Source organism: Corvus cornix, chromosome 4 (genome assembly GCF_000738735.6).
Source record: "Corvus cornix cornix isolate S_Up_H32 chromosome 4, ASM73873v5, whole genome shotgun sequence".
In the NCBI taxonomy this organism is placed as follows: Eukaryota; Metazoa; Chordata; class Aves; order Passeriformes; family Corvidae; genus Corvus; species Corvus cornix.
The window spans coordinates 49,286,859-49,313,797 of record NC_046334.1 but is presented as its reverse complement, the minus strand read 5'-3'; the positions used below and the strand labels follow the sequence as shown (position 1 = coordinate 49,313,797).

At 39.9% G+C, this 26,939-nt stretch overlaps 1 protein-coding gene across 6 annotated transcripts in view; it reads left to right on the top strand.

Annotated features, from left to right (window-relative positions):
- The window catches only part of LIMCH1 (LIM and calponin homology domains 1), a 174,504-nt gene that overhangs the window by 82,168 nt on the left and 65,397 nt on the right, over positions 1 to 26,939 (top strand). For all 6 annotated transcript variants that reach the window (XM_039550350.1, XM_039550353.1, XM_039550351.1 and 3 more), the window contains 3 exons: positions 20,503 to 20,609; positions 23,637 to 23,667; positions 26,694 to 26,804. In XM_039550350.1, coding sequence (XP_039406284.1) covers positions 20,503 to 20,609; positions 23,637 to 23,667; positions 26,694 to 26,804 — 249 coding nt within the window. The remainder of the gene's footprint in view (positions 1 to 20,502; positions 20,610 to 23,636; positions 23,668 to 26,693; positions 26,805 to 26,939) is intronic.

Here is a 26,939-nt window from a genome sequence, read left to right as displayed (position 1 = left end):
GCCAGTGGTTCAGAGCAGCACTGTGTGCTTTGGCTCATCACATACTGTAATATATAAGGAATCTCTTCACTAAAGCAAGAGTATCCTTAAAAAAAAAATTAATGGTTATTATTGTAACCTTGTGTGCTTTGTGTTGTTTGGGTTTTTTACTCCCCTAGCTTTCTAGACTGCCTTCAAATTGATTTTTCATTTAGGTTTTCCTGCCTATTTGTTTGGGTGTCACCCGAACTGGACAGAGTTACCTTATAAAATTCCTGTTTAATGAATTTAGTGGTATGTTGTATTAATAAACATTTCTAAGTTGCACAAAGAATATAAAAGCAAACTCACAGGTGTTTCTTAACCACACTGTTTGTAAACAGTCTGTCTGGAACAATCTGCAGTGAAGCTGTAGTTAATTCATTGCAGAAGAGGAAAACAGCCATCAGTTCAAATTTGGCAGGAAGCACAGAGAAAGCGGTATTGGGGGCAAAATGAGATGCAAACAAATAAAACCTAAAACTTTATATGGAAATTCAGCTGTTTTTCTTTTTTAAACTGAATTGAAGGTTTTTGTTGCTTCTAATTAACCATAGAAATGCTGTCCAGAAAGCACTGCTTTCCTGCCATTTAAACTAGTAATACAAATGCAAAATACAATGCTGGCATCTCATTTAGTATTTTAGTGATTGAAATGGGTGTGCTTACTCTGGTGTGTTAGGTTTGGTTCCAAAACTGTCAAACATTTGATGCTGGAAACTAATCATTGATCTGACAGCAAATGTGCTGGAGACGTATTCCACTGCTGCACTTGGGTTTAGCCTGTGTTGCCTTCCAAGCCTGTAAGGCTTCCAAGTTGTACTATAATCTGATGTATGCATGCAAGAGGGGCTGAAATAATAGGAAATTAATAAAAGGCATGAACTATAGAAAAATGAACCAACAAAACAAGGGGATGTAAATGACCCCACCTTATTTATTTGCTTGTGATGGTCTGAGCTTCATTTAGCTGTAATACACACTCTCAGAGATGTGAGTTCAGCCAACTCCTATTAGTCTTCATGTTTACCATCTGTATGGCTCATAAGTTGTCCCTAACATCCATGAGCAATCACTTCTTTCCTCAGCTACCAGCTGCATTGTTGTGTTTATGATGGCTGGAGGTGAAACCTGAAGGGAAGAACCATGTTTGTTTCCAAACTGCCCGTTTGATCCCTCAGCGATTTTTGTGTGCTTCCTGCACCATTGGCCCCAGCCAGAACTCAGCGAGGACTTTGGCAGACCAACCTCACTGCTGGCCCTAAAGTCCCTTCTTCTTGATGCTTCCTTGGCTGGAATGCTTACAGCGCACTCAATAAGCTAAACTGTTTGTTGGCTGGGACCACTCCTTGTCATGCTAAGGATACTGTCCTTTTCTGCCAGTGTCCAGGAGTTTGTCCCTTGTTGTAAGCTGAAGTCTCTCATTTAGTGCCCCGCGTGCCCTGAACAATTTCCTTGTTGGGTCAGAACAGCCCCAGCCAAGATGGGTAAATGTTTGCAGGGCACATGTGAAGGATAGCTGTGATCCATGGCTCCTGTGCATGTATGCAAACTTTGTCATGTTGTTGAGACCTCTTCCCAAACTAGACTGGTTAGGATTCAAAGGTGTGCAGCATTTTCACAGTCAGCTTAAGCTGTGCCCTGAGCCTGCTGACATGTGCTGCTGAGAATGTCAGGACTCGGTTTGGCCAAATGCTAATAATATATGTAAGCTCTTTGTGGCAAGGATCATCTGCTAGTCTGTTTTTGTCTAACACCTCACCCCATGAGTCCTGCTCCATGGCCAGGACTCCTAAACAGTATTTTAATACAAATAATAAATAACAGTTACAAAAATATCACAAGCATTCCTGTGTCATTCACAGTCTCATTTTAGACTGGCCTCCCAACAACTGTGAATTTAATCAGTCGGTTTATAATTAGCTTTATTCATATTGAATAATTTAGAATGTTAATATGCAAATTTGGAGGCAAGGGGAACCTTTTCTGTGTTAAAACCAATAGAGGATGGTCAATGCAGAGGATATCTGTTTCTGAATGTTTTTTTGCTGTATGATGACCCATTTTTCTTGCCCAGCCTTAGCATACTTTAGAAAAAAGTGTTTGATTAAAAACAAAGAGTCTACCTGTTTAGGGCTGTCAAGTGACTTCTCAAAGATGTTATTTATAAAATATTGTAATGATTGTTTGCTTTTTATTTTTTTGCATACAAAGTTTAATAAACTGAAGGGTTCCAGGGATAACATTTGAAAACAGCAAAAAGAAAAGCATTGCTACTGCTGAAGCAATAATGCTAGGCAGCTGAAGTGTAAACTTGCCCTTATCATGGCATTAACCTTTAATATAAATGACAGAGTCTTTCCTTGGGTTGTGGAGGGCAGCTGGCTTCCAGGAGGAGCTCATTTTTTACCCATGAAAAATGTAGGTTGCCCACTGGAATAATTGTTAGATTTGCTTTCAGATGCTAGAGTCCTTCTGCAAGGTCAGCCGTAACTTGCATTACATTGGTTTAATGACACTGAGTTGAGTGAGTATTTCAGAAATTGCAAACTTTTGAAGAATAATCTCTAAGTATCTGTAAGTATAAAAAAATAATAGTTTAAGAAACAAAATGCCATTTGCCACATAGCTTAAATTTGCACTTAATGAAGGATCAGTGTCTTCCTTCAGCTGCTGTGCTAGAAACAAAGAGCCTCCTGAGCAATGATTTATACTCTTCAAAACAAATCCCACTGTTGAAGCTTGTGACTTCTCTTAATAGTTGGGCAAATACCACGTGCTCTGGAGACGTGTACCATCTTCAGGAGTTTTCAGTGAAGGAGTTGGATGCCCTGAGTCTGTGAATGTGTCGCCTGTGTCCCGTGGGATGTGGCACTGTTGCAGTTGTATCCAGGCATCTGCAATTTTTGTGTATCTTCTGTTGCAAAATTGATTAGTTTGCAATGAGGATATAAAAAGAAGCACTGAGCTGGTATACTGCCAGCGTTTAGGCCAACACAAATAAAATATGCAGAGCTACAACTATCCATGTCTTGAAGCTAAGTATCAGCTTTTGTCCTTAGCAAACCTGATGTTACAGTTGCTTTCAGCTAGCCTGAATTTGGCTTTCCCACAAATGACAGCACTGGCCCTCATACTAGCTGGAGTGGGCAACTGATCTGGCTAAAAAGTTCCCTTCATCTTACAGCATGAACAGAAATGCAGGCAGGAGGGAAGGAGGAGGCTCACCAAAAAGAGGCGTCGTTCCATCAGTTTAAAATAGTTCTGAAACTGCAGCTACAGAGTTTAAACTTAGATGCACTCCTTAAGGTATTGGCGAAAAGCAAGGGACACAGGAACCCGGGAAAGTCTCAACCTTAAAGCCTTGGTTTAAAGGTTGTCTGTGTTTAAAATTATACTTAGTAGTATTCTCACTCCCTAATTCTGGAAAGCTTCTCACAGGTTGGAGTCTGTAGGTCTGCACTATAAATACCATCTCTGATCCTCAACTGTCTTTTTCAGTGACATGTAGCCTCTGCTGCAGGGAACAGCTAGATCAATGTTGATAACCAGGTAACCGCAGCACTGGAAGTGTGAAAAGGGAGCTTCCCAAAAGCTCTTAACACGAGAAGTCCTTGGGTGGCAAGCAGGAAGAGTTTTCACAGTGTGGTCAGACCAACAGATTGGCCACCTCAAAATGGTCCAGGGAAGCTCAAGCTTCCTTGACCTTCTCTTGTGAAAAGAGAGCAAGCAACAATCTGTTGTGACCCCGGCCCTTGGGCTGAAGATGGTGGCAGAAGAATGCTGTCTCTAATCCCCTCCCTGGCTGCAAATCAACTCAGTGAAGTCTGTTGCAGTTAATGTCTGCTAGCAACTGTTCACACTGTTTCTATGCTGAAAACCTTTCCGGGCACTCTTAAATGGATTTATTTTAGATGATGTGCATGTTGCTAGCAGGAGCCTACGTGCTGAATGCAGATGATGGAACATGTCTCGCTCCAAAGATCACATTGCAGTTGTTTCCCTGACTTAAAGCAAACAAGCAAAAAGGCAAACTAATGGAAAACTGGTGCCTTAAAGATCCGTGTACAGTGATTTCTTTAGTTTAAAAGCACAGTAAAATTCTGTAGTCTGGTGCTGTGGTCAAGAGTTCATAGAGGCTGAAATACCTGACACTGAATTCTCCTTGTCTCTGCATTCCTCAGTGCTCCTGGATTAAAGCCACTTGCTTCCTGTTTGGCATGGTACTTTCCAATTGTAATGCATTTCCTCTTAAATGTCCAGAGGTCTAATGATACTATTGTAAACCTGTTAAAATTAATGCTGCAGAGGAAACAGCTTAGTTAATTCCTTGTGGAAAATACAGTGATAGGCTGAACTATCTGACTGAGGGACATCAAAACCATTAACTATTAACGTTTTGAAGGCTGAAAAACCTTGTGCTATCATGTGAAAATCTGCTCCACAGCTTAGTAGGAGAATTGCACATTCATTTGTGGACAAGCAATATAACTAATGGTCTAGAAAATTAATATTGCAATACAGAGGCAACCCTCAGCTCTTCGGAGTGGTGTCCTTCTGTTAAAGTCCTCACTATTGCCATGTATTTGTTTGTGTCTGCCTCCTCATCTTCATGTGGGAAGCACCATTACTTAGATGGCGAATGTCTGTTTTTCTTTGGGGCAATAGTGCACACTGATTTATTACTGCATGATGTGTGAAAGGGAGTTTTCTTTTCAGCCTTTTCAATAAGGGGAGAGCATTGAACTTGCTAAATGTGTGTATGCATCCAAGTGTGTACTGAGTTCAGCTCAGCTTTTTTCAGTCCATTCTGTTGTGCTATTCCATTACCTCGGCTTTTGTGCTTTGAATTGTAGTAGTTCTCATGCACAATTTAGAACCAAACGTGTTACCCCATAAGGCCAATGGTAAACATGATGCTTTCCCCCCTTCCCCTTTCTTTTCATTTTAGTCATAGTGTTGGTATTATTTGGTCTCCTTTTACTGCTAGAGAGATATTACTTGACTTAATATGTTGCAAAGTTGTATTGGTGTGTTGGGAGGCATGTTGGACTGAGTGCCAGATTGCGACTCTCACCCTTGCACCTGTTGTAGAGCAACAAATTTCAGGCCTTAAACTGATAGGCTGGGCTGCTGATGCTCTTGCTGCTTGCCTTTTATAACTGTTGGGTTGGTTGGGTGCTGCGTAGCTTGGTTGCACAGCCAACAAATCCTATGGGTGTTACCACGTGTTCCTGGATATTTCTCATACCTTTTCTTAATGAAAGCTGCCTCGTTGCTGTTGTCCTTTAATACCATTTCTAGTTTGGTTGGAAAGAGGCTTGCTGGTTTTTCCAAAACCAATCCTAACTTTACCACTCCTGCCTAGCAACAGCATTAGGTAATGCCTGCTGTTGGCTAAATTACCTGAGTTGTCAGTAGGTCCTTGCACTGTCCTCTCTGCAGTCAAGCCCTGATATAATGCAATTATAGAGGTTCCTGTGAAACTGCTTGGTGAGTGCCTTCAGGGGGAAGCTGCAGGCCTGACTTGCTGGTGATGGGCACAAGAAGATGCAGCACAATAGCCACAACTGTAAAAGCTGAGGTGTCAGTGGGACATAGGCTTACCGTGCAGGCAGCACCCAGTCTTTGGCTAACTACAGGAGGGATCCAAGGTCATTTTGGCAACTAAGAGAGCTGAACTGTGAAGCAGATCTGTTTCCTTGGCCAGCAGTGCATGGATCAGGAATGCTGGTCAGTGGTTTTTTGGTTTTAACCTTCCTGTCCTTCCTATCTCCTCCTGTCCCTCAGCCCACAGCAGTGACTAGGACCATGCTATAAGTGCTCTCTGCCTCTCAAGCCTGGTTTTCAGACCAAAGCTGGCAGACCTGCTAGATAAGAAGTGTGACGTTTATGTATTAATTCCTGGAGTTACAGGGATCAGCCACAAAGTATTAGCACCACTATACAGTATGTCCTCTGTTATTTAAAAGGGAGGACAGTGGATAGCTTCAGTTATTTGAGGTTTCAAGTAATCCAGGGCAATTTTCAGTGTAATTAATACATGTCAGGAATTTGACCCTTGTGGGGATAACACGAAGTTCTAGATAACTGAGGTGATACTGTAAACAAGTTGTGAAAATTGTGCCAGAAGACTGTCTGCACAGGTGAGTAGCACCAGCTAATAAAATCTCCCAGCTTTTGATCTAGAAAAATATTTCATGCAACTTTCACTTGACATATGCAGAAGCAGAAAAAACCCCTTTATTTTTGTACAATTCCTGGATGTTTTCTTTCATTAAGTTTCTCCTGTTACCCCTAAGGAGGTCAGATAGTAGTTGCTTCTCAAACTATAGCAACTGCATGAGAAGGAAAACTTGAAATGTTCTGAGAGTGCCACATGGACCAAACACATATACACTGTTCTACTGTACTGCTTGTTTCTCTTAAAAAAAAATACAAGCAGATTTTAAAAAATTAATTTTTAAAATTAAAATTATTACTACTACAGGCTTGATACTATATATTGGAAACAATGTATTTTCTGATATTTCAGGAAACAAATTATGAACAAATGCAGGAATCGCATCAGTCATTGGCAAAACTAGTTGCAAACTGATAAATAAAACAGAATGGTTCCCATGGAGTGCTGTCAGAGCTCTTCCAAAAGCCTCTAAAGAAGTAAAGAGAAATAAGTACATAAATAAATGTTGTGGGCCAAAAGAACACATAAAATTTGTAACTATAGTCAGTGTTTAGTGACAGACTTACATAAAAACGTAACATGGCATAAAGATTGTCTCAGGAGGCTTGGTTTTGTTTTGCTCTGTATTTTTTGAGAAGTCAGGCTAGATTGATCTTCCCCCTTAGTGTACATGCCTGTATTTTATTTTTACACTGCTGAATAGTGACTGGATGGAATCTGATATGTCAGTGGGCTAGAATTTTAGACAAGGAAGAAGCAAATAATTACATCCTCTTGGATAACTGCTGCAGTCCTGCAACAGTTTGAGTAAGCAAGGTATTAGCAGAATTGTTTTAGAATGGGTGATGCTTTATCTTCAGCAATATTGCACCAGTTTTTCCTTATTCTTCATTCTGTCTGAAACAACCCAAAGGGCAAAATTCAATCCAATAGTATGATTAGTTTGAAGGGAGTTTAGGAGCTGGATCTTCAGACATGCCTGGGCTCCATTTTTGTGCATCTCAGATCTTTGAATGATACAGTCAGCACTGACCAAAATCCGTTTTCCTGCCAAGTATCAACTTGCTGATATGAATCTCCTCTTCCGTGTTATGCTATATGGACCCTCAAGTCTCTGCCTTCAGGAGTTTGTAATTAAGAAACAACACATAGATGCAGTTAAAGGGACAGAGAGAAACAAGGTATTTGTCAGCACGTGTTATCAGCAAACTCAGTACCTATCTGCCGTTGGCATTTCAAAGGCACAACTAACACAGAATTTTGGGGAGGATGATGGAATAGTTCTAATGAAATTTAGAGGAGGCTACTCATAAGCATGAGGACTGTGCGTGAGAAAATCCAAAATCTGCTGAGAGTCAGCACCCACAGTATTAGACTAAGTTGGCTAGTTCCCAGGGGCGTTTGAGACCTTAAATGCTCTTTAGTCCTTACCCTCTGGTTGATCAGAGATTTATCTCTTGCTTTTTAAATACTATTACCCAATCTCTTGAGCCACCCAATCCTGATTAAAATTTACTTTCTAAAATATGATCCTGGAGAACTGAAACTTCTTGAATTCCAGACCTTTACATATTTTCTTAAGAACTAAGAGTTCTTGGTGATCTCACACTTGCATCAAAAATTCTTGCAGATAGTTTATCTTCCCAAGAGTAGTTCAGCTTGCTTATTCTTTTTCATTTGGCTGAAATTTGATGAGCAATACTAGAAATCCAGCACTTAAACCTTAATACAAACTGTTATGTAAGCAAATTACACACCAAGAACTTCAAAGATTGTGGTCAGTATTCTCCATCACAGCTTCCAATATAATTTATTCTCTTTTTAAAGCAGCATAGAAATATTCTTGTCTTGTATAACTTTGCAAGTTAGAGAAAAAAAAAAAGCCAGACTGAGGATGGGAAGTAAATAAGAGGAAAAACAGTCAACTACTCTATTCAGGATAATGGAAGGTGGAGTTTAGGATATGCCAGAGAATGCAGAACCCTGGATAACCTCTGTGGTGTGGGTGTGGCAACTGACTGAACAGCCTACTTGGGTTTGACATCTCTCACCCTTGCTCAGGACAGCCACATCCGCTCTTGCAGAAGAGCGGCTTTATGCCAGTGCCTTTCCCATTTGGGGGCAAATGGCCCAAAGGCATGAGATCAGCTTAGCAGTCCAGCACAGCACGGTCTCTGCAGTCACAGGCATGCTGAAGCCCCTGTGCAGCTCTGGGCTGGTCTGGCATGTACACAAAGGGCATGCAGGGCATCTGTGACCAGGGTCTGGTGCCTCCTGGGTGGGTGGGCTCCTGTGCTGCAGTTTGGGCAGTGTTCCTGCATCACCTACAGTGGTTGCATAGCTCTGTAGCCCCTGTATTTGGATGGGGCTACATCTGTTGACCTTATAAACCCCAAGTAGCTCTTAGTGTCTCCAGATTTAAGGGTCGATTGGCTTCAGCACAGTGCTGAGCGTCAGCTGGGTCAGTGCACTCAAGCAAGGCAGTCCTGTGTCTGATGAATGTATTCCCCAGTTGCTAGGAAGGGCAGTGTAGAGGTGCTTGCCAAAGCCAGTAAGTCCTGCCAGCCTTGAGCTGATTTGGGGTAGCCATGTGTAACTTTTGCATTCTCCAGAAATCTGCGCCTATGGGAGTGGTTTGGAGACGTGAGCTGGCTGGGGACTGGGACTCTGCAGTGCTTTAAATCAGCTAATTTGCTGGGAGCTTCTTATTGGTGCTGGAGCTTGGCCTAATAATCTTGCCGGACGCCACTGGTTCTGCTATCTAGATATACCTCTCTCTGATCAACTCTGAGCCCTGTCTCTTTGCTGAGGAAAGGAAAGAATCATATTTAAATTTAGCATTTTTCTTTTCTACAGTCTCATTAGCTAAGTTTTTTACTAAGTTTTTTTATGTGGCTTTAAATTGAAACAGTTTTCGGAAGTATCAGGTGAGGAGTTGGAAGCTTGTTATTTGATGGTACATGAACATCTCTGCTGGCCTTATTTTTGACTGTTGTGAGCAGGAGCCACTGGTTATGCCTAGGTAAGCTGAACTATAAGCATGGTTGGCTCTTTTCCTCTAACAAACAAAAGTTTATCTTAAGTCTGGCAAGGACAGAAGGTAGGGTATTAACTGAAGTTTTAAGAATAAATTATCAGTGATAGCTGATTTTTTTTCCTTTTCTGTTCCCTTCACCAACAAATAAGACAAGCTATTTCTGCCATCTTCACTGCTTAGCTCCTGTTTCTAAAGACCTGGTGTGATCCATGTGATGAACTCATCTTCCTCCCCTTGTTGCTTTGTGTATTCTGAGAGGAGAGAGGGTGTTGTGGTAGTACACCTCTAATATGTTGAAGAAAACTGGACAACAGGGATATCAGTCCTGTAGGAGGAGAGATCCTTTCTTGTCCTCTGTTCTGCTGTCCAGAGGAACCAGACCCAAGACATTGCAAAAGAGCTGGGAAAAAGCTTTGCAACAGGAATGTACCATATTAAAGAAGTGTTCTGTTCTTTCTCCCTTGCTTTAATCATTGATTTTATTCAATTAATTTAAGGAAATTCTGCTTCTTAAATATAGTGTATTATTGTCCTATGCTTTATTCCTTCTGAAAGCTTAGTCTTCACAACTGCAAATTACACTAGTATCAAGATGTAATCCACGAATCCTGATGTCTAAATGGCTCTTCAGAGGCATGCTTGCATGACCAGTATAGACTTGATGAAGAGTAGAAATTTAAGTAATTTAAGTAAGCTATTCTGTGTAGTCAATCTAGGTTTGCAGCTACAATAGCTTCAGGAATAGTCATGCTGTTTCTTGAATTATATCTAGAGACTGATGGTTGAAAAGGAATGGAAAAGAAATCTCTGCCAGACTATTGGGTAGCTCATCTTGCCATGAATATATGCCATAAAAAACCCCACCAAAGCTGGAGATATTCAAGATCACTGACAATTATGGCCATGCCGTCTAGACACCTAATGTATGTTTTCAAATCTGGGAAAGAAACAACAGATACATGGATATAGTATTGGGGTATTCAATAATTCAAGCTGTTATACTTTATGTGGTCAAAATCACAAATGGGCACTGATTTACTTAGCATATTTTTGCACAGATAATTTGATTGTCTCTAAAATTCACTTGCAGAAAGTTGAAAATTATTCATTTTCTTCCCCTTCCTTTTCCTCACCAGAGTAGTTCTAGACTCCTAAATATGAAAGCTTTCAATTTATTTTTAGTGAAAGTAAAAACAATAAGGTAGGTTTTTCATGGGGAATGTGCTGGAACTTCATTCAGTAGAAATAGCCAATTAAAAAAAAAAAGGTGGTTTTTGGACTTGAACAACTTCTTTTAGAAGTGTTTTCAAGGAGACCCCAACCTGTGCATTAAAGAAGTCCAGTATGTTTTATGTAATGTTGGCATGAAAATGCAAAGTTGTGAGTGGGGGGAAAATGTATGTCAGGTATCATGTAACAGCAGCAAAAAGATTTCTGATGTTTATCAAACCTTGAACAGCACAGATTATTAAAACATATTCCTTGGAAATAAAGAGTAGATGTTTAGTTTGAAAGGAGAAGTGGAATTTGTTGCTTTTTTTTGCAGAGGTCACAAACTGAGCAGGAATGAGTCCTCCTTGGTGGTTCCACTATTTTGCTGTTTGCCTTGGGGGATAGAGATTTGGTCTGATTTTAACAGCTACTGCCAGGCCCCCAGCCCCCACAAGCAGCTTTCTTGCATCTTTTGAAGCCCACCTAAAGCAGTTGTACTTGGACAGAGGGGTGAAGAGGCCCTCCAACAGCTCGGGATGCACAGTGTCCTGATCCCTGTAGTGGATTGCTGTCTACTGAGAGAAGTCTGACTATTGACAAGTGTTACAATTTTCTGGCTTTAAATGGAAGACAGCTTTACTTAATATACAAAGCAAAAGGGAAAATACCATATAAAAGAAAAGGGGCAAGAAAGTGAAGTCATGCTAGAAGTGAGTAGTTACTGCAATTAGAAAAAGTGTTATGAGGCTGCCAGGTGGTGGTCATACATTCAGTTTTAGAAGTTTGATGTCATGCTGATTTTAATTTTAGGTACCAATTTCTTTTGTACCTTTACAGTTTCAAACCTTAAAAATAAACTTCAGAAAATTTCAGCTGTTCTCTGGCACTGAATGCTCAGCTGGTTCAATACAGCTGGAGGTCACAAAACCTCAGATTATGTTCATCATGCACATATTTTCATTAAAATCTTGTATTTTGGGGGATTATACAACTGTGATGAAATCTGCTTCTGTGCCTGAATGGGAAGACAGCTGATAAATTACATGGGGAAGGTAAGAATTGAGGCTATACCTCCAACACAGTTTAGTTTCAGGTTCTTGTGTATCAGAAAAGCATTATGTATAATTCTCACTATTGCTCATTTCTGTTTCCTTTATTTTTCTGTCCTTGTCCTCTGCTTTGGATGTAGTGGCAGAGACAAATAAAAGCAGTCAGTAGTGATCACAGGTTGAGAAGCATTTTTTCAGATAGTAATCTCTGAAGCTGTATGCCGATGCACTGATTATGCCTTGTGTTACCTGTACTGGCTTATAATAGACAATGCTGGTAAATTAATTAATTAATAATACACTCAGACACACCTTTTCAGGTGGACAGCCTTGTGATGCGCAGTTTTTCCTCATTTTCTTCTCTGCAAGACCCACTCCATCCCAAAGGTTATTTTGCAGGTTGAATCTGATGTTTTCCTGGAGCTGGGTCCCTTGAATAGTCAACACTGCTCTTCCTGGAAAACGAGGTTATTTTCTCTACAGTCAAGTCAAAATATAGAAAGCAGGCATTGGGTGTCAGTGCCCTGGGATATCAAATGTGCTCAAAGGGATCCCATGAAGCTTGGACTCTTCAGGCAGAGAAAATAAGGCAGGTTATGTGAAAAAAAGGTATTATCTTCTGTAGACCTGCTAGTATAATTAAGGAAAACATGGGATAAATCTTAGCACATAAATTTGCTTTGCATACGTAATCATCTTTACCACCAAAGTACCCCTCTTAGCAGGAACACGTAAATAGTTTTTAAAAGGTATCTGTTGTGCCATGGCTTAACACACAATTGCCCTGACACCAGTCTGGAAAGACACAGGTTTATTCAGTACTGCTTGGTTTAATTGACGACTATAAATAACTCATGAAGGACTTGTGTCGGAGATCAAGCTATTCATGGTGTTCCTTTGAACCACCCTAGGGCTGTGCCTTTTGGGTATATTGCTCATGAGGTAACTCAACTTTATTTATCTATGTTTGTTTGGTTTTTTTTTAAATTTTTATGCAGAGTGATAAGCTTTTAACACTATGTCTAGCAAAAAAAACTACTTTCCCCTATTTAATGCTCAGGTTAGTTTCTTTGGTGGTCTCCTTCACTTAAATTTTGTTTTCACAATATCTGATGTAGTGGTTCTTATGACTTAACAACTCTAGATTTAAAGTTTTTGTATTTTTGTTTTCTTTAAGCAGTTTGTTTGGGATGGCTGTCTTTTGAGTTCTTCTGAAGCCATAGTCAGACCCTGTACTTTCCTTAACATTCATTGGGTCTGGATAATAACACACAAATAAGCCAAACTTAGGAGACAGCATGTTGTCCTTAGTTGTGAATTTCTTGCCCATTTTTATATTTTGCTGTAGAGCTCATTTGTGGGGACAGCAGCTGCAGGGATGTGCTGAGAAAGGAAAGTGTCCAGTTTCCCCAGAAGATGTCCAGAGGGAACCATTGTGGCACTAGCTGTGGTTTCAGGGTTGAAACCCTTGAAATCTGTGTTTAGGTTAGTCATACTCCTGCACTCATAATGTGAGTGGAAATAAAGGTCAAATTTGTCTTCAGGACCTTTCTTCCTCTCCTTCAGACAGACAGCAAAACTGTTGCCAGCAGGATGGATAAGAAGTAGCTGCCACAGATGGGAGCTGAGGTTGTCCTCAGAGCATCATATTGTGATATTTCTTTCATTCTTGTCTCTTTTGTAGCTCTTCCCCCAACCCACTCTGGCATAACTCTTGTATTGATCCACTTCATAGCCCCACCAAGAAGGCAGAGTGAGATAAATAACATTCCTTTCCATCACAAAAGCCATGCCTTACTTTTTTTCTGGTTTTGTGTTTTTACCCATCTGGCTCTGGATTTGCAAGGTGAATTCCCAGTGGCTTCTAGGAGTGCTTGGATACAATTCACTGTATGAGAGCTGGTTTTTAACCCTGCTCATTGTGAGCTTTATTCACAAAAAAAAAAAAAAAAAAAGGTGAAAGGAGAAGTCATAAAACTGAGACCAAATCTCTCACAAACCAAGTGCTATCATCTGGTACTACAAAGCTGAGAGAGTGAGCTGCAGAGAAGGGGTGGAAAGGAAATGTTATCCTTCCTTGGCCATAGATGGCTGTTACCATAGAATATGGCATCAGATAGGCACCCCCTCCTCAAGACCTGGTGACTAACATCTGGTTGACAGCTGGCTGTGATTTCATCAGCACCAGAGCCAGTGAATAGCCTGGAAATGTTTTGGGTTTTTTTCCCTGTCTGCCTATGTTCTGAGTGCTGTAAGCAAAGCCATCTTAGGGTGTATCTTGGGTTTGGCAAATCTGAGGGAGTTTGCATCATCTGATCATCATCTGCTCTCTCCCCCAAAGACATGGATGTTGACTGGGCCCCCATTTGTTTAAATGTTTTATTTGTGCCTTCAGGGATAATGACCTGATGTAGCAAGGAGTAATATCAAGATCTACTTAACTAGTGAAGTCATGGGGTTAGCCTTGTGCTCCTGCTGTGTGCACCCCTCCCACCCTCCAGTGGTTTGCTTTTGCCTGTTGAGTTCAAGTCTGCTCTTGCTCACGTTTTCTCTTTTGCCCAGCTTCCATTCACATTATTGAAAAAAGGTAAGTTTTTATACAATCAAAGTTTTTATACAATCAATAGTAGCATCAAAGTTGTGCACTATCTTCTTGTTCTAGGCACTTGCAGGTTTTTGCCCTAGTGAGCCTGGTTGGGAGCAGCAGGATCTAAGCACCTGGGCACTACCAGCCAAGTTGTCTTTGAGGTCAGGTACTGAGACACCCAAAGGGTGTTTAGCCTGGAGAGGAGGAGGCTGAGGGTGGACCTCATTGCTCTCTACAAGTACCTGAAAAGAGGTTGTAGTGAGGTGGGGGCTGGTCTCTTCTGCTGTGCCTACAGTGAGAGGACTAAAGGAAATAACTTTAACGTGAGACAGGGGAGATTCAGATTGGGGATCAGAAAAAAAAAATCACTGTAGGATGATGAGGTATTGGAATAGGTTGCCCATGGATGTGGTGGAGTCACATCCCTGGAGGTGTTCAAGAGGCACTTGGATCTGGCACTGGGTGATGTGGTTTAGGGGTTACAGGGGCAGTGCTGGGTGGATGGTTGGACTGGATGATCTTAAAGGTCTCTTCCAACCGTGATGATTTTATGATTCTATGATTTTATCTTCACCAGACTTAGATATTACCTGAAGGTCACTTAGAGCCATGTTTGGGGTTTCTGGTGTGTTTTGTGTAGTTGAATGGTACCAACTGGCTTATTTCTCCACACCATTTTAAAGGTGGTTTTTTGCCTTTTTGACAAGAAAGCATGGCTGTTATTGGAGGAGATACATCTTTTCCTTCTTGACTGCCCAAAACGAAGCAGAAAAAAGCTGGGCTTTCTTGGCAAAGGCAGCCTTCACCAGCTTCCCAGGGGCACGCTGGAAGGCTCTACCTGTGGAGCTGGGCAGTGCCGTGCCCGCCCGGTGTGCCCTACTCCTCCTGGTTCAATCTGGTCATCGCGGTGGCAAGTACCTCTTGCCTTGGCGGCTCGCACGATCCGCGCCCGGTGCTCCCTCTCCTCGCGTGCCGTGCCCCGCCGGAGCCCGGCCGGCTGCGGGGCAGCGCAGTGGGTGGAGTCCGGCGGCTGCGGCTCCCGCCGGCCCCGCTGCCGCCCCCGCTGCCGCCCCCGCTGCCGCCCCCGCTGCCGCTCCGCCGCGGGGTCGCGGCCCTGCGGAGGCGAGCATCGGTCCGGCTGACGGGCTGGTAAGTCCTGCTTCCCCTCCCTGTTCCAGGGACCATCTCTTTCTGTTTTTTTTTTTTTTTTTTCCCACTAGCGTTTAATTTTCGTGGGTGAGGCTATTGTGTGCCGGAATCCTTTTGGGATGTAAGCAGCCCCGTCTCCCCTTGCTGTTCTGGGGGGTGCCTTCAGTTCTGGTGTGCTGTCAGCCTTCCTCTCCTGGAGGTTAACCATCCTCAGCTTCTAAGTGAATGTGTCCTAACTATGATCTATTTCCTTCCAAATCTACTGATTTGGAGTCTGCCACGGAAAACAACCTTTTGCGTAGTTTTGTTGTATATATACAGTAAATCATATTGGATGAATGGTAAAACACACACACACAAACACATATATATATTGTTAAACATATGTATATAGTTAAACACACACACAAAAGTATATTGGAGAAATAGTAACACATATATACATACTCGTATGTATGCATGTATGTATATACGTATATATATGTATGTACATATATATATATGTATATATATATGTATGTACACATATATATATATATATATATATATGAAGAGTTCCCAGACTTTCTTATAGAAGTTTTTTCCTGGTGGACTTGAACTGAATATTTCAGTATTTCTATGAACCTGTGAATCAGGCAAGACCCACTGCTTTTATAGAGGTAAATTATGACCACTAATTACTTACATAAAATGGAAAAATAAGGGAATTAGGAAGAAATGTTGAGAGAAAACAAAAGGCTTTTTAGAGTCTATTGGAAATGGCTCAGAAAAGCAGTTTGGAAATTTTCTTTTTTGTTTTTAATTTTTTATTTTAGAGATGTTCTAATTTATTCTGGAGCAGGGAAAATATCAGCATTCCAGAAATGAAAAGGGCCACCTGTTTGTTTGCAGCTGTCCTGCAAAACAGCAGTGCTACTGGCAGCTAATAATATCTCCAGCTTGCCGAAGTGGCATGTATTTGGCATTTTATTCAGTGTTCTGTGCAGACATACAGCTTGGCTTGCTTTTATTTTCCCCAAGTTTATCTGAATATCTTGTCCGGGCCATGCTGTAGCACATCTGACAAACGATGGCTCCACAGTGATAAGCTGTAGGACTGATTTGCAGTGCGAATACAGTGAGACTGTTTTGTATGTATTGTGGCGGATGAAAGGAATGGAAGTGGGCCAAATTCAAGCTGTTTGCCATTGCATCTGATCAGCAGATCCTATGGAGAGAATTTGCCTGCTGTGAATATTTAATTCTCGCTAGCTTGAACTATGTCGTGTGTTGGCAGTGCTACTGTGTGAATTTGCGGTGGCTTTCCAGGGTGTCTGTCCTACTCAACTGCCAATTTCTGGGGGTTTTTTTACAGGGTTCAGGGTTTTGTGCTCCACTTTGTGCATGAGGAAAATGACTTAATGCTATATGGTGAACATTTTTTCATATTTATAACACGCTGTTTAAAAAAAAAGTTACAAGTGAGCAGTGTGTTACCTTTTCCCCCCTTCCTCATTCCCTCCCTCCACCTTCACCTTCACCACCCACCCCTCCGCCGCCTACTCTCTCTGCATTATCTTCAGATGATTGTCCTGGCAAAGTGATTTTGTAGAGGTGAGTCTGTCAGATTACACACCAGAAAGGATGAAAAGGTGATGGTGTTGAAATGCAACTGTGAGAGCAGGAGTGTTTTTCCCTTCCTTCCCATGCATCGTTCTGACTAAGTTCTCAGGGAGTCAGTGCTCTGCACCCTTAGCTGCCCATGACCCTTCTTACTGTTTCATGGCTAGCTTTGCCTGGGAGTTTTAGTTTTGTGTGTTGGTTAATTTTTTGTTTCTGAAATTTAGTATAGTGAAACATTTACATTAATAGTTTTTGGTTTTCTATACTTACAAGTAAATGACATTGCTTATAGTGCTGATGTAACAGTAACTGTCAGGACTCTGCTGAGGCAAGCAGAAAAGGGTTGGGATTTAACCTATTAGTGTATCCTATGTTTGTGTCCTGTGTCTGTTACCACACTGAAGTGTTTGTCTTCTGTATGCAGCCTGTTTAGACTTTCTGTCATTTTATAGGTCAAGCATAGATAAAATTGTGTAGCTATCTGTGATATCTATAGGTTTCAGATTTATAATTTATAGATCTATATAAATGTAGATCTTTATGGACATAAAATTTTATATATTAAAATAATAGAGAAAATTTGCAAAATAAATTCAGGCTGTAGCCTATCAGCTTCTTCTTCCTCTGTGTGTATGGAGGACAAAAGCTGGAAGAAGATTTTTGATTGTACAGTGGTGTGGAATAAAACCAAGTGGAGCCAGCATGAGACAGTTGCAGGTCCTCTGGGGCTGTAGGAAATGATATGCTGACCAAGTCACCAATTCTCTGTCTACTCCAACACTGCAGCTGCAGAAAGTAATGGCTGAGAGAAAGGCAGTATCATCTCCGTTTAATGTACTGACAAAATTGTGTGATAGTGCCTCGTAGGATCTGCCAGAGGGACCAAGTTCTGGTTGTGTCTTCTGAGACCACTGTAAAAGATGTGTTAGCTGAGGCACGGCAGCTGGCCACCCCGAGATCCTTGCCACTGCAGTGTGACCCATTTGCATGACCTATTTAACTCTGCCAAGTTGTAAGGAGCTGGGCAGGCACATTAAATGTGTCTTTTCAGTCACCTATTTAAAGTAAGGTTGGTTTTTATATGTTGCTACTTGTAAACCTGGTTTTTCTGCTTTTTTTAGTTTCTTCAGCAATGATAAAGAGCGACATTTTAAGTGACTACAAAAAAAATGCGTAGGTGCAGCTAACAGATGCTGAACGATAAATCCTCTCAAAAGATAAAAGCAACATTTTCTGAGAACTGAAGAAATCAGGACCTGGTCAATACAAGGTGTAGTAATCCTGAGAGAAAGCTTTGCTGGGAGCTGGGTCTTAACTTTAAGACTCCTTTCTCCCTTTAATGGCTTAGGACTGCTTTTCTCCAGTGACTCAGTGGAACTTACAAATGCGAATTTCATCTGTCCTAGACCAAACTAGGAAAAGTGTAGTTTTGCAGTAGTATGAGATACATTTTTGGCTTGGGGTTAGGCAGCCTAGACAGGTGTCCTTGAGTAAATATATCACTTGAAAGAATTTTCTTTGTTGGATTTTTCTTCAGTCCTTTCAAACAAATTGCCATTTTTAGGACCATTGGGAAGTAAAAATTATGAGATTGTTAGCAAAAGCAGAAACTTCTTTCAGGGCTCACTCATTTCATCTTGTTGGCATGTGTGGTTATTTGTTCCCATACAAGATAGCGACTTTCTGAGGAATTTTGTTTGGGTGATAGTGTTAGTGACTGCTGGCAAGCGTTATTCGTATGATGACCATCAAAATAAAAGCATGTAGCCAAACAGGAGTAGGTGACGCTGTTTTTTTGGGAAGCAGGCAGAAGAACTAAGTTTCCAAACTACATGGCTGCCAATAACTGGTATTTTTGTTACTGCTTATCATAACTCAGATGTGAACTTCTGGCATGTATGTATGCACCAAAGATGGGTGCAATTAGTTATCTTCAGCATTCCTCCTCCTCTGATTGTTTTCTAAGTCTATTAGGTTACTATAACCTCTGTGTCCTGTATATTTTTAATAAATTTGGAAATACTGTTAGGAATTCTTTTTTAATGCTTTTTGCATTTTTATTAGATTTACTAGATTTATGCATCACTCCACCAACCATTTGAGAGTGACCAGAACCATCCTCCATCAAAGACTAAACATAAGAGTTATTCATGATGCAGTTGGAAAAATTATAATGCAAACAGTAAGCCAGATGGAAAATTTTACAGGCATCTTTTCATGTCATGAATGATGCTGTCTCTCGGGGTTATGGGCTCTCTTCTCTCTCAACTGCTGTTGCTTCCCCTCCTGGCTCCTCTCCAGAGCTGTTAAGTTTCAGCCAGGGAAGAAAGGGAGATTTGAACTCCTCTGAATTTCCAAGTCTGTGTTTTCTGTGGTGTGGCTGGCGAGCTTTGTGTGTGAGAGTGTTGGCATGCCAAGCGCCGCGGCGATTAGCATGCTGCTTACAGAACAAACAGGGCTGCTCTCCCCGAGCCTGAAGAAAGGCCTGGGAGCAGATGTGGGGAGAGCCCTGCTTACCAATCCTGCTCTGTCATGCAGAGTGGGTAAGAACTGAACACCACGAGGCTCCTCTGCTTCCCAGTTTTTATGAAAACAGGTCTCTACCACACGCTATGGTTCTGCTCCTCTATAACTCTTCATGTGGGAGCTTAGCTTTAGGTTTGAGATGAGAAGCCTCAAAAAATATCAAGCTGTACATTATATCTTTACTTTCCACAAATCTACCATTGCAGTTGCTGATCTAGAAACATATATATCTAAAAACTTATTCTCTACTGGCCTGCAAGATTATCCATGTAAAGCATATTCACTGGTTCTGTAAAAGGGGAGTGGTACATGCATATGTATAAGTATAAAGCCTGTATTAACTGTATATGCACACATGCAGATTTAATCTCCTTAGTGCAAACCAAAGAGTCATCGCTGGTACTTGGTTTGAAAGACACTTATAGCAGTTTTTATTTAGTCTCTCTTAGTTATTGACTTTTAATTTTTACACTTTGCGAAGAGTAAATCCTCCATAAGAAGTGTTAAGAAATTGGTGTTGTTTCTTCAGAGACAGTGGCCATGGGAGGTGTAGCTTCAAGGTTTTTACTTCAGGAGAAAGCACCTATCTCTTTTCTCAGTGGCTTCTGACTGGTTACAGTTGGAGAGGCAAGAGAATGATTGTGTTAACTGGTTGTTCATATCTGACATGCAAGGTGTTTTCTGAACAACTTGCTTGCTTAAATGGTGGTGGGCTTTTTCATATCTACTCTTCCTGCTCTGTTCAAAAATCCTGCCTTTTCTGCTCTGTAGTGTGCTGAGGTCATGTGGCAGCCTCCAGCGGCAGGTAGAGAAATTAGTGGACCTTTTTAAAAAAAGTTAAAAGTTAAAAAAGTGCCAACATCTGGGTTTGAAAAGAAGCAAGTCAACAAGCTTGTTGTAGTTACATATCTCGGAAAAAAAAAAAATAAAAAGTTTCATATGTATCTGGTTTTCAAACAAAATCTACACTGACTTCTTAAATTATGTGAGTGGAAATGACTTTGGTTCTTCATTTAGCTAATGGTATGACTGTTCATGAACAGTTACTGAGTTAGGCAGAAGTTGGTTTGGTAAGACTTCTTTTTCAATTAAAGAGAGTTTAAAGTGTTGAGGTTTTATGTTCTTTGTCTCTTTTCAGGATAATATCATATTATTCTTAAGAGGCTGCAAAGAACTGGGACTTAAAGAATCTCAGCTTTTTGATCCTGGTGATCTGCAGGACACATCAAACAGAGTAACCATCAAGTAAGTACAACAGCAATTTGTAGCAGCATGTTGCAGCCTCAGGTGCATGTGATGCAGTAATAAATATTTAAGAAAGAGCAAAAATGCTGTATTGAGAAATGTAATTAGCATAAGGCGGAGTAAGTAGGAAGCAGAGGTTTGGGGAACTTTCAGTGCTGGGACAAACAGATTGTTCTATTCAACAGATTTTATCCCAGAGACATCAACCACAGCTCTGTAAAAAAAGGACAAACACTTGGACAATCCTCTCAGGCCCGTGGTGTGACTCTTGGGGATGTCCTGTGCAGGGCTAGGAGTTGGACTTGATGATTCTTGTGAGTCCCTTCCAACTCAGCTTATTCTGTGATTTTGTGAAAATAATGTCTTAGTTAGGCAATGAGATTCTGAGGAATTTAGGGGTTTTCCTAACCTAAATTGATGGCATTCTTTTTTTGTCTGTCCAACTAATAAAATAGTGTAGTCTGGGGAAAAAAAATCACAGCTCTGTTATTTCAGATTAAACTGTTCTGATGGTGCAATACAGGACATTAAGAGGCCTCTCAGACTCTATGAGATGCAGACATAAGCATGGTCTCTTCATTTTCCTGCAAGAGCTATAGCTTGGGACACACAGTAATTGGGCTGAGGAAGTGTGTGTGGACTGGAAATGCCACAATTTAGATAGCTTTTCACCAAAGCCACACACCCACTACCACACAAATTGCACAGGCTCCCCACCATCTAAAAGCAAAAGCAACCCACACTTTCATAAAATTAACAAAATTTGTAATTGGTGTTATTCAGTTTTCCTGAAAGCTTTGGGTCTATTGTAATATTACAGTTACAACTAAATTTATTGCTCTACAGACAAGCAGATACCGCTGAGTTGATTGAATGGCCTCATTTCATTTGGCCAAAAAGATCACTAATGAAATCTTGGTCAGACATATCCATTTTAGAAAAGTATGTGGAAACAATTTACTAAATTTCAGTAGATTTTTTTTTTATTCTTTTCTGGCAATGGAACCTGGGCAAGTTTTCATGGTGTTCAGGCATTGTCTGGGAAAATTCAAAGGCTCTGAAAATCAAGTTGGCCAGTGTCCTTGCTTTAAGGAATACCATTTTTTGCTCCTTCCCAAGTTTCTGACTCTCACACGAGGTTCTTCTTGCCCTCTACATGGCAGTGACTGGGGGCTATGTGATGTATTTCTTCTAAATCTGATAATACTTCAATGAAATAGGTTCTTTATGTTGTCCTTTAAAATCATTACAATGAGTGACTGGAGAGAGTTGCAAAACAATCGGTAATCTCCATATAAAACCCTAATCTCCATATGAAACCAGATAGAAAGAGTCTTTCTGATAAAAACCTTCATCTTTTGGGGTTGAGGATGGATAGAGTACCTTGGTGGAGGCAGGTTGAGAGGCTTTGACTAGGGTGGAGCTCCAAGGAGAGCTGTTTGGTATGTCACCAAGTTAAACCTGGCATCATAAACCCCCTAGAGCTGGCCTGGCCTTCTGCTGCACATGAGGGCTTCAGAGAAAGCAGCTGAGGAAATGAGCCAAACGTTTCCCGAGCACTCTCCAAGTTCACGCTGAGTAACTGAGTTGAGATGTACAAGCCAAGTCCATGACTGTTATAGAGAAATATGTTGAAGGCTGTCTTCTGCTAGCTAGTTCTCAAAGAATGAAGGTGATTTTTTCCCTCTTTGTAGACTTTTGGGTGATATTTTTAAACATGGTGAAAATGTTCTTGTACCACTAGTTCTGTGGTAAAGGATGAGTATCACATTATTGCACATGATTAAGATAATGGCATTTTAACCATTTTTTTAATACAGATATTAATTGAGGCATGCATTAGATCTATTTTTTTGGATTATTGTGCTCATAAAAGTTATGAGCTAATGCTGTAAGGAATTTTTCTGTGACTTGTTAAACAAGACTCTTTTCACTGTTATTTTACTAGGAAAAAAGCCAGGACTATTCTATTTTTCTTATTGTGTGGGTATTGGTGGACAAAATTTTGGCTTAAAAACATGTTATCAAAAATACTTTGTTTACCACTGCCTATATTTAGGCTTTTGTTGTTCTAACAGATTTAAGTACCTTTCTTTTTGGTTTTGTCAGATAAACTTTAATGCTGGAGTGGTCTTACTGTTACAGTAGAAGACAATTCCACTGTAAATAATCAGGACACAATCTTTAGTAAATCTAAAATGGTCTTGTTTATTTTTCACCACCTAAATGTGATACATATTTCCTTCATTTCTTAATGCTTTCTTTGCTGGATTTTGAAATGTTGTTTATGTTTGCACAAACTTTGTACCCTGATGTCTTTAACATAAAACTCCCACTCTTCCATGAACATGAGATAAAAAAATGAATTGAGAAGGATGATGCCAATGTTCAGTCTGAGTGCTCAAGTATACATTTAAAAAAATAAATGTTTTCCACATCAGGTTCTGTTGTAAATGGCAGGGTCTTTGTTGCTTTGTCCATTCACTTTGTTCTTTGTAATATTTGTTTCCACAGAAGCACCCGCAATATTTCCTTAATGTTTGGTGATGCCTCTTATGCTTGTTCAGTTGCTTCCAGAATCTGTATGGGTTGCAGAGCAGAATCTGATAGTTGGATAACTGCAGAATGTATTTTAGCAGTGAGGACTTTTGTCTTCCTTTTTTAAGAAATCAGCAACTCTGTTTAAAGGAAATATTTTGGCATTGTCCTACTTTACTGTGGGACCATTATAAACACATTTTCTTTTTGTACTTCCAGAATTCTAATTTAATGATTGAAATAATGGTGACAAAATACTCCCATGTTATGAATAAATGAATGTGTGAACTACATCTTCTTAGCTTTCATGTGTTTCCAGACGGCAGAAGCAGTCAGCAGGCTTTTGTTAGGGAAAATGTGATCTGCTACATACAGCCTCTTGGAAAGTGTGTCTACTTCCTGATTTTTTTTTCTTTTTTTTTTTTTTCTTTTTCTTTTTTTTTTTTTTTTTCTTTTTTTTTTTGTGTATGTGCTTGTGTCTGCAACCAGGAACATTGACTATAGTAGGAAGCTGAAAAATGTAAGTACATCACTTGGAGTTTGTTTTTTTTGTCTGGTTAATCCTGTAATTGGCCTGAGCAAGAGTTATGTTCAGTAAAAACTGAGTACACCTGAGTATTGCATCCTCTGAAAAGTCCTTCTGAATACAAACCTAACTGGGTCCTGCTGGAAATTTAGGTGGAGCTGCTATGGCAAAGCAGCCTTACAATAGAAATAAATGGAGAACATTTGTCTCTTCTTAGATACTCTTAGGTAAGTGATAAACAATGTGATTTCTGTGCTGTCCAGTGTGGCGTTTCCTGGGAACAGTCTGACTCACCCATGAAGCCACACTTTTGTAGCCCTTCACAAATATATAGGCATAGAGTACAGTTGCACAAAGCATTTAAAATGAAGCAAAATGACCATTAGATTGGAATGCAAGGCCTTACTATCAGGTTTGCTATAGCTTTCTCATTGTTCTTCCAAATAAATTAGTGTTTCCCCAGAAAGACTATTTCCATTTAACTTCAATTTCCTGTTAATTTAAATTAAGGGCAATGGTATTGGATCCTGTAATTGTTAACTAGAAAAGAAAATGTCTAGATTTTGCTGGTCTCAGTTATGTTCTTGAAGCCTAGCAAACTGTCTGTCCTTAGTTAGCTGTAAACTGGTATAATTTTTATTTGGTCACACCCCTATTATCTGATAGGAAATGCCAGGATCTTTTCTAATAACTTTGAAAGACAGTAATCGTGACTGCCATGACTGCAGGTAAAAAAAACCGGACAAACAACACCAAAACCACTCCCTCCTCCAAATTATTTCATCCTCTCTTTCTCGTCATCAGTAGAGCAGTATCTTGTGCACCCAGCGCACAAAGTTTTAGGGGAAGAGTTCAGCTTTGGTATTTTAACACTCTTTGTGGGCACTGGCTGAATATCTTTGTACAGATGTATTGTTTTAAGGGTGAAGTTTCAAAAGTATCATCCATAATGTGCTTGTAGGCAATATGCACTTTCCAGGTGCATGATTCTGCAGCTTATGCTGGCAGCCAGCCAGAATTGCTTGCAAATATGAAATTATCTGCCTTTTATTTTTTTTTTTTTTTTAATAAGGAAAGGAAGAAGAGATAAAGTTATTAAATGCTAGCAGAAATAAATAAAAATACCATAACCTTCATCAATGAACTGAATGGCAAAATGAATTGGACAGTTTCCTGGTTGCTAGAAACACTATTATTTGCAAATATTTTCATTTAACTTGAGAACGTATACCGTAAGATTTTTTTGCATTAAATTCGTCAAGTGGTTCTGGTTGAAGGAAAACAGTTTAGATAAAAGTTGTTTCAAGACAAAAAAAAATCAGTACCAGCTACACCACCTCCTTTCACTCAGCACAGTAGTACTGATTTGGATACAATTTTAAAAACAGAGCAAACATTTTTGAACTTTATTAAAAATGTTACTCAGTTATTTAATTACATGTATACTATTTGTAAACTGAAAAAAATATAAACTGTGTTTATATATAAAATACATATTTTACCTTATGTACCACAGTTGTTTTTAAACAGAAGATCTGTATGACACTCTATCCTTTTCTGACAGGGCCTCAGCTGCAGTGCTGCATAATTTTGGACATTACACTTAAATGAAAAATGGGGATGCTAGAGCAAGTTGATAAGAAAAACCTAGCGTATGTTGCTGAGGAGGAGGCACTGAAGGAATGTGGATGCATGTTTTTGGGAAGAAGAGTCTGAGACATGTCTGTTCCCAGTGAAATCCCCCCTTGGGATTTCTGCTAGTCTTGTTTCCTTTAGTTCTCTATGTAGTATCAAGTATATGGCCCTACCCCATCAAAACATAAAATAGTATATTTCAGTTTATGTAACTTCTTTGATGCAGTTAATGGCAACTATTATTTATTATTGGTTGCATATCTTTTCCACATCAAAATATTTCCTGTTTGTTCTCCAGTTAAATACTTTGCAATGTCATGGAATATGCCAAAATAATGAGCATTAAATGAGAAAAAGCCCTAAGTTCTAAGGTGATAGTTTGTAATTTTTAACCAGTGCAAAACACTGAATTGAATTGCCTTTGATGAGCAGTTTCCAGTCCAAATAGTTGCTGCACAGGTATCATTAAAGACATTGCTCTAAGTAGAGACATATGTGGGTGCAGAGAAGGCCTTTCCCTGCATGGTATAAATGTCAGCGTTTTTGGAGGTATTGGATTTGACCATCCTAAGCAGCTTAATTTCTCATTTTCTAAAACAAGTGCAACATCAGCAGTGTCCGGTCAGATTTTTTTGCTACTTGCAAGAGCAATTCTTGGTCTTTTTCCCTCACTAGTTTTGAAGTGATTTTTGAGTTCCGGAGAGGTTATCAAGTCAGAACTTGAATGAAATCACTAACTTTTACTCTGTAGTCTGATAGAAACTACAAGGTGCTCATGGCTTTTGATTAATTTGGGCTAAGCATTTCTTAAACTAGCAGAAGCCTGGAAGTAAATGTTCCTCTGTCATCTGGTTACTTACATTAAGGTGATTAAAAATGGGACTCTGTTTTCTGTCCTTGAAATTGATACATATTCAAAATACTTTTAGGCAGGCAGACATTCTAGGTGTTTTGTTTATTTCCTTGCTCTTAATGGTTTTCATTAATGACTACTAATATTAGTATTCTTTTGGGATTTTTTTCATACTGATTTAGAAACAAATATACTTGTGTGTGTCTTCTAGAAGTTTCAAATATATTTGTCTAGTTTTTCTACTTAGATCCATTTTTTCTCTTTATTTTTCCAGGCAGATGTAACAGTTTTATTTTTTTATTAAAAATACCAGGGAGATAATATGTTAAGTTACATATTTTATAGGGTTGTTTAAATTTTCATAGTTGCCTGATGTATTTACGTGTAACCTTTGACAGACACTTCCCTTTCAGTTCTGATTTATAGCAAAATCTTGTGCCGCTGTGCAGTTTAGAATAAATGAGGGATGTTGCAGGGAAGTAAATTTAGCTACAGGACTGTGGCTTAAATTAATTCTTATTAACTTCTGCAGGTATTAGTCACCATTTATTGGCTAGGGAAAGCAGCAAACAGCTGCACGTCGTATAGTGGATCAACCCTGAACCTGAAGGAGTTTGAAGGCTTCCTGGCACAAATGAGAAAGGTATCTTTTTGTTATGTTTTGGGAATGGAAATTTACTTCAAATTATTACTCCAATAAATTAACTGTTTCTTGCTAAATATGAGAGAAGAGGGCTGCAGTGCAAATTACTTAATGAATCTCTACCTACATCAAAAA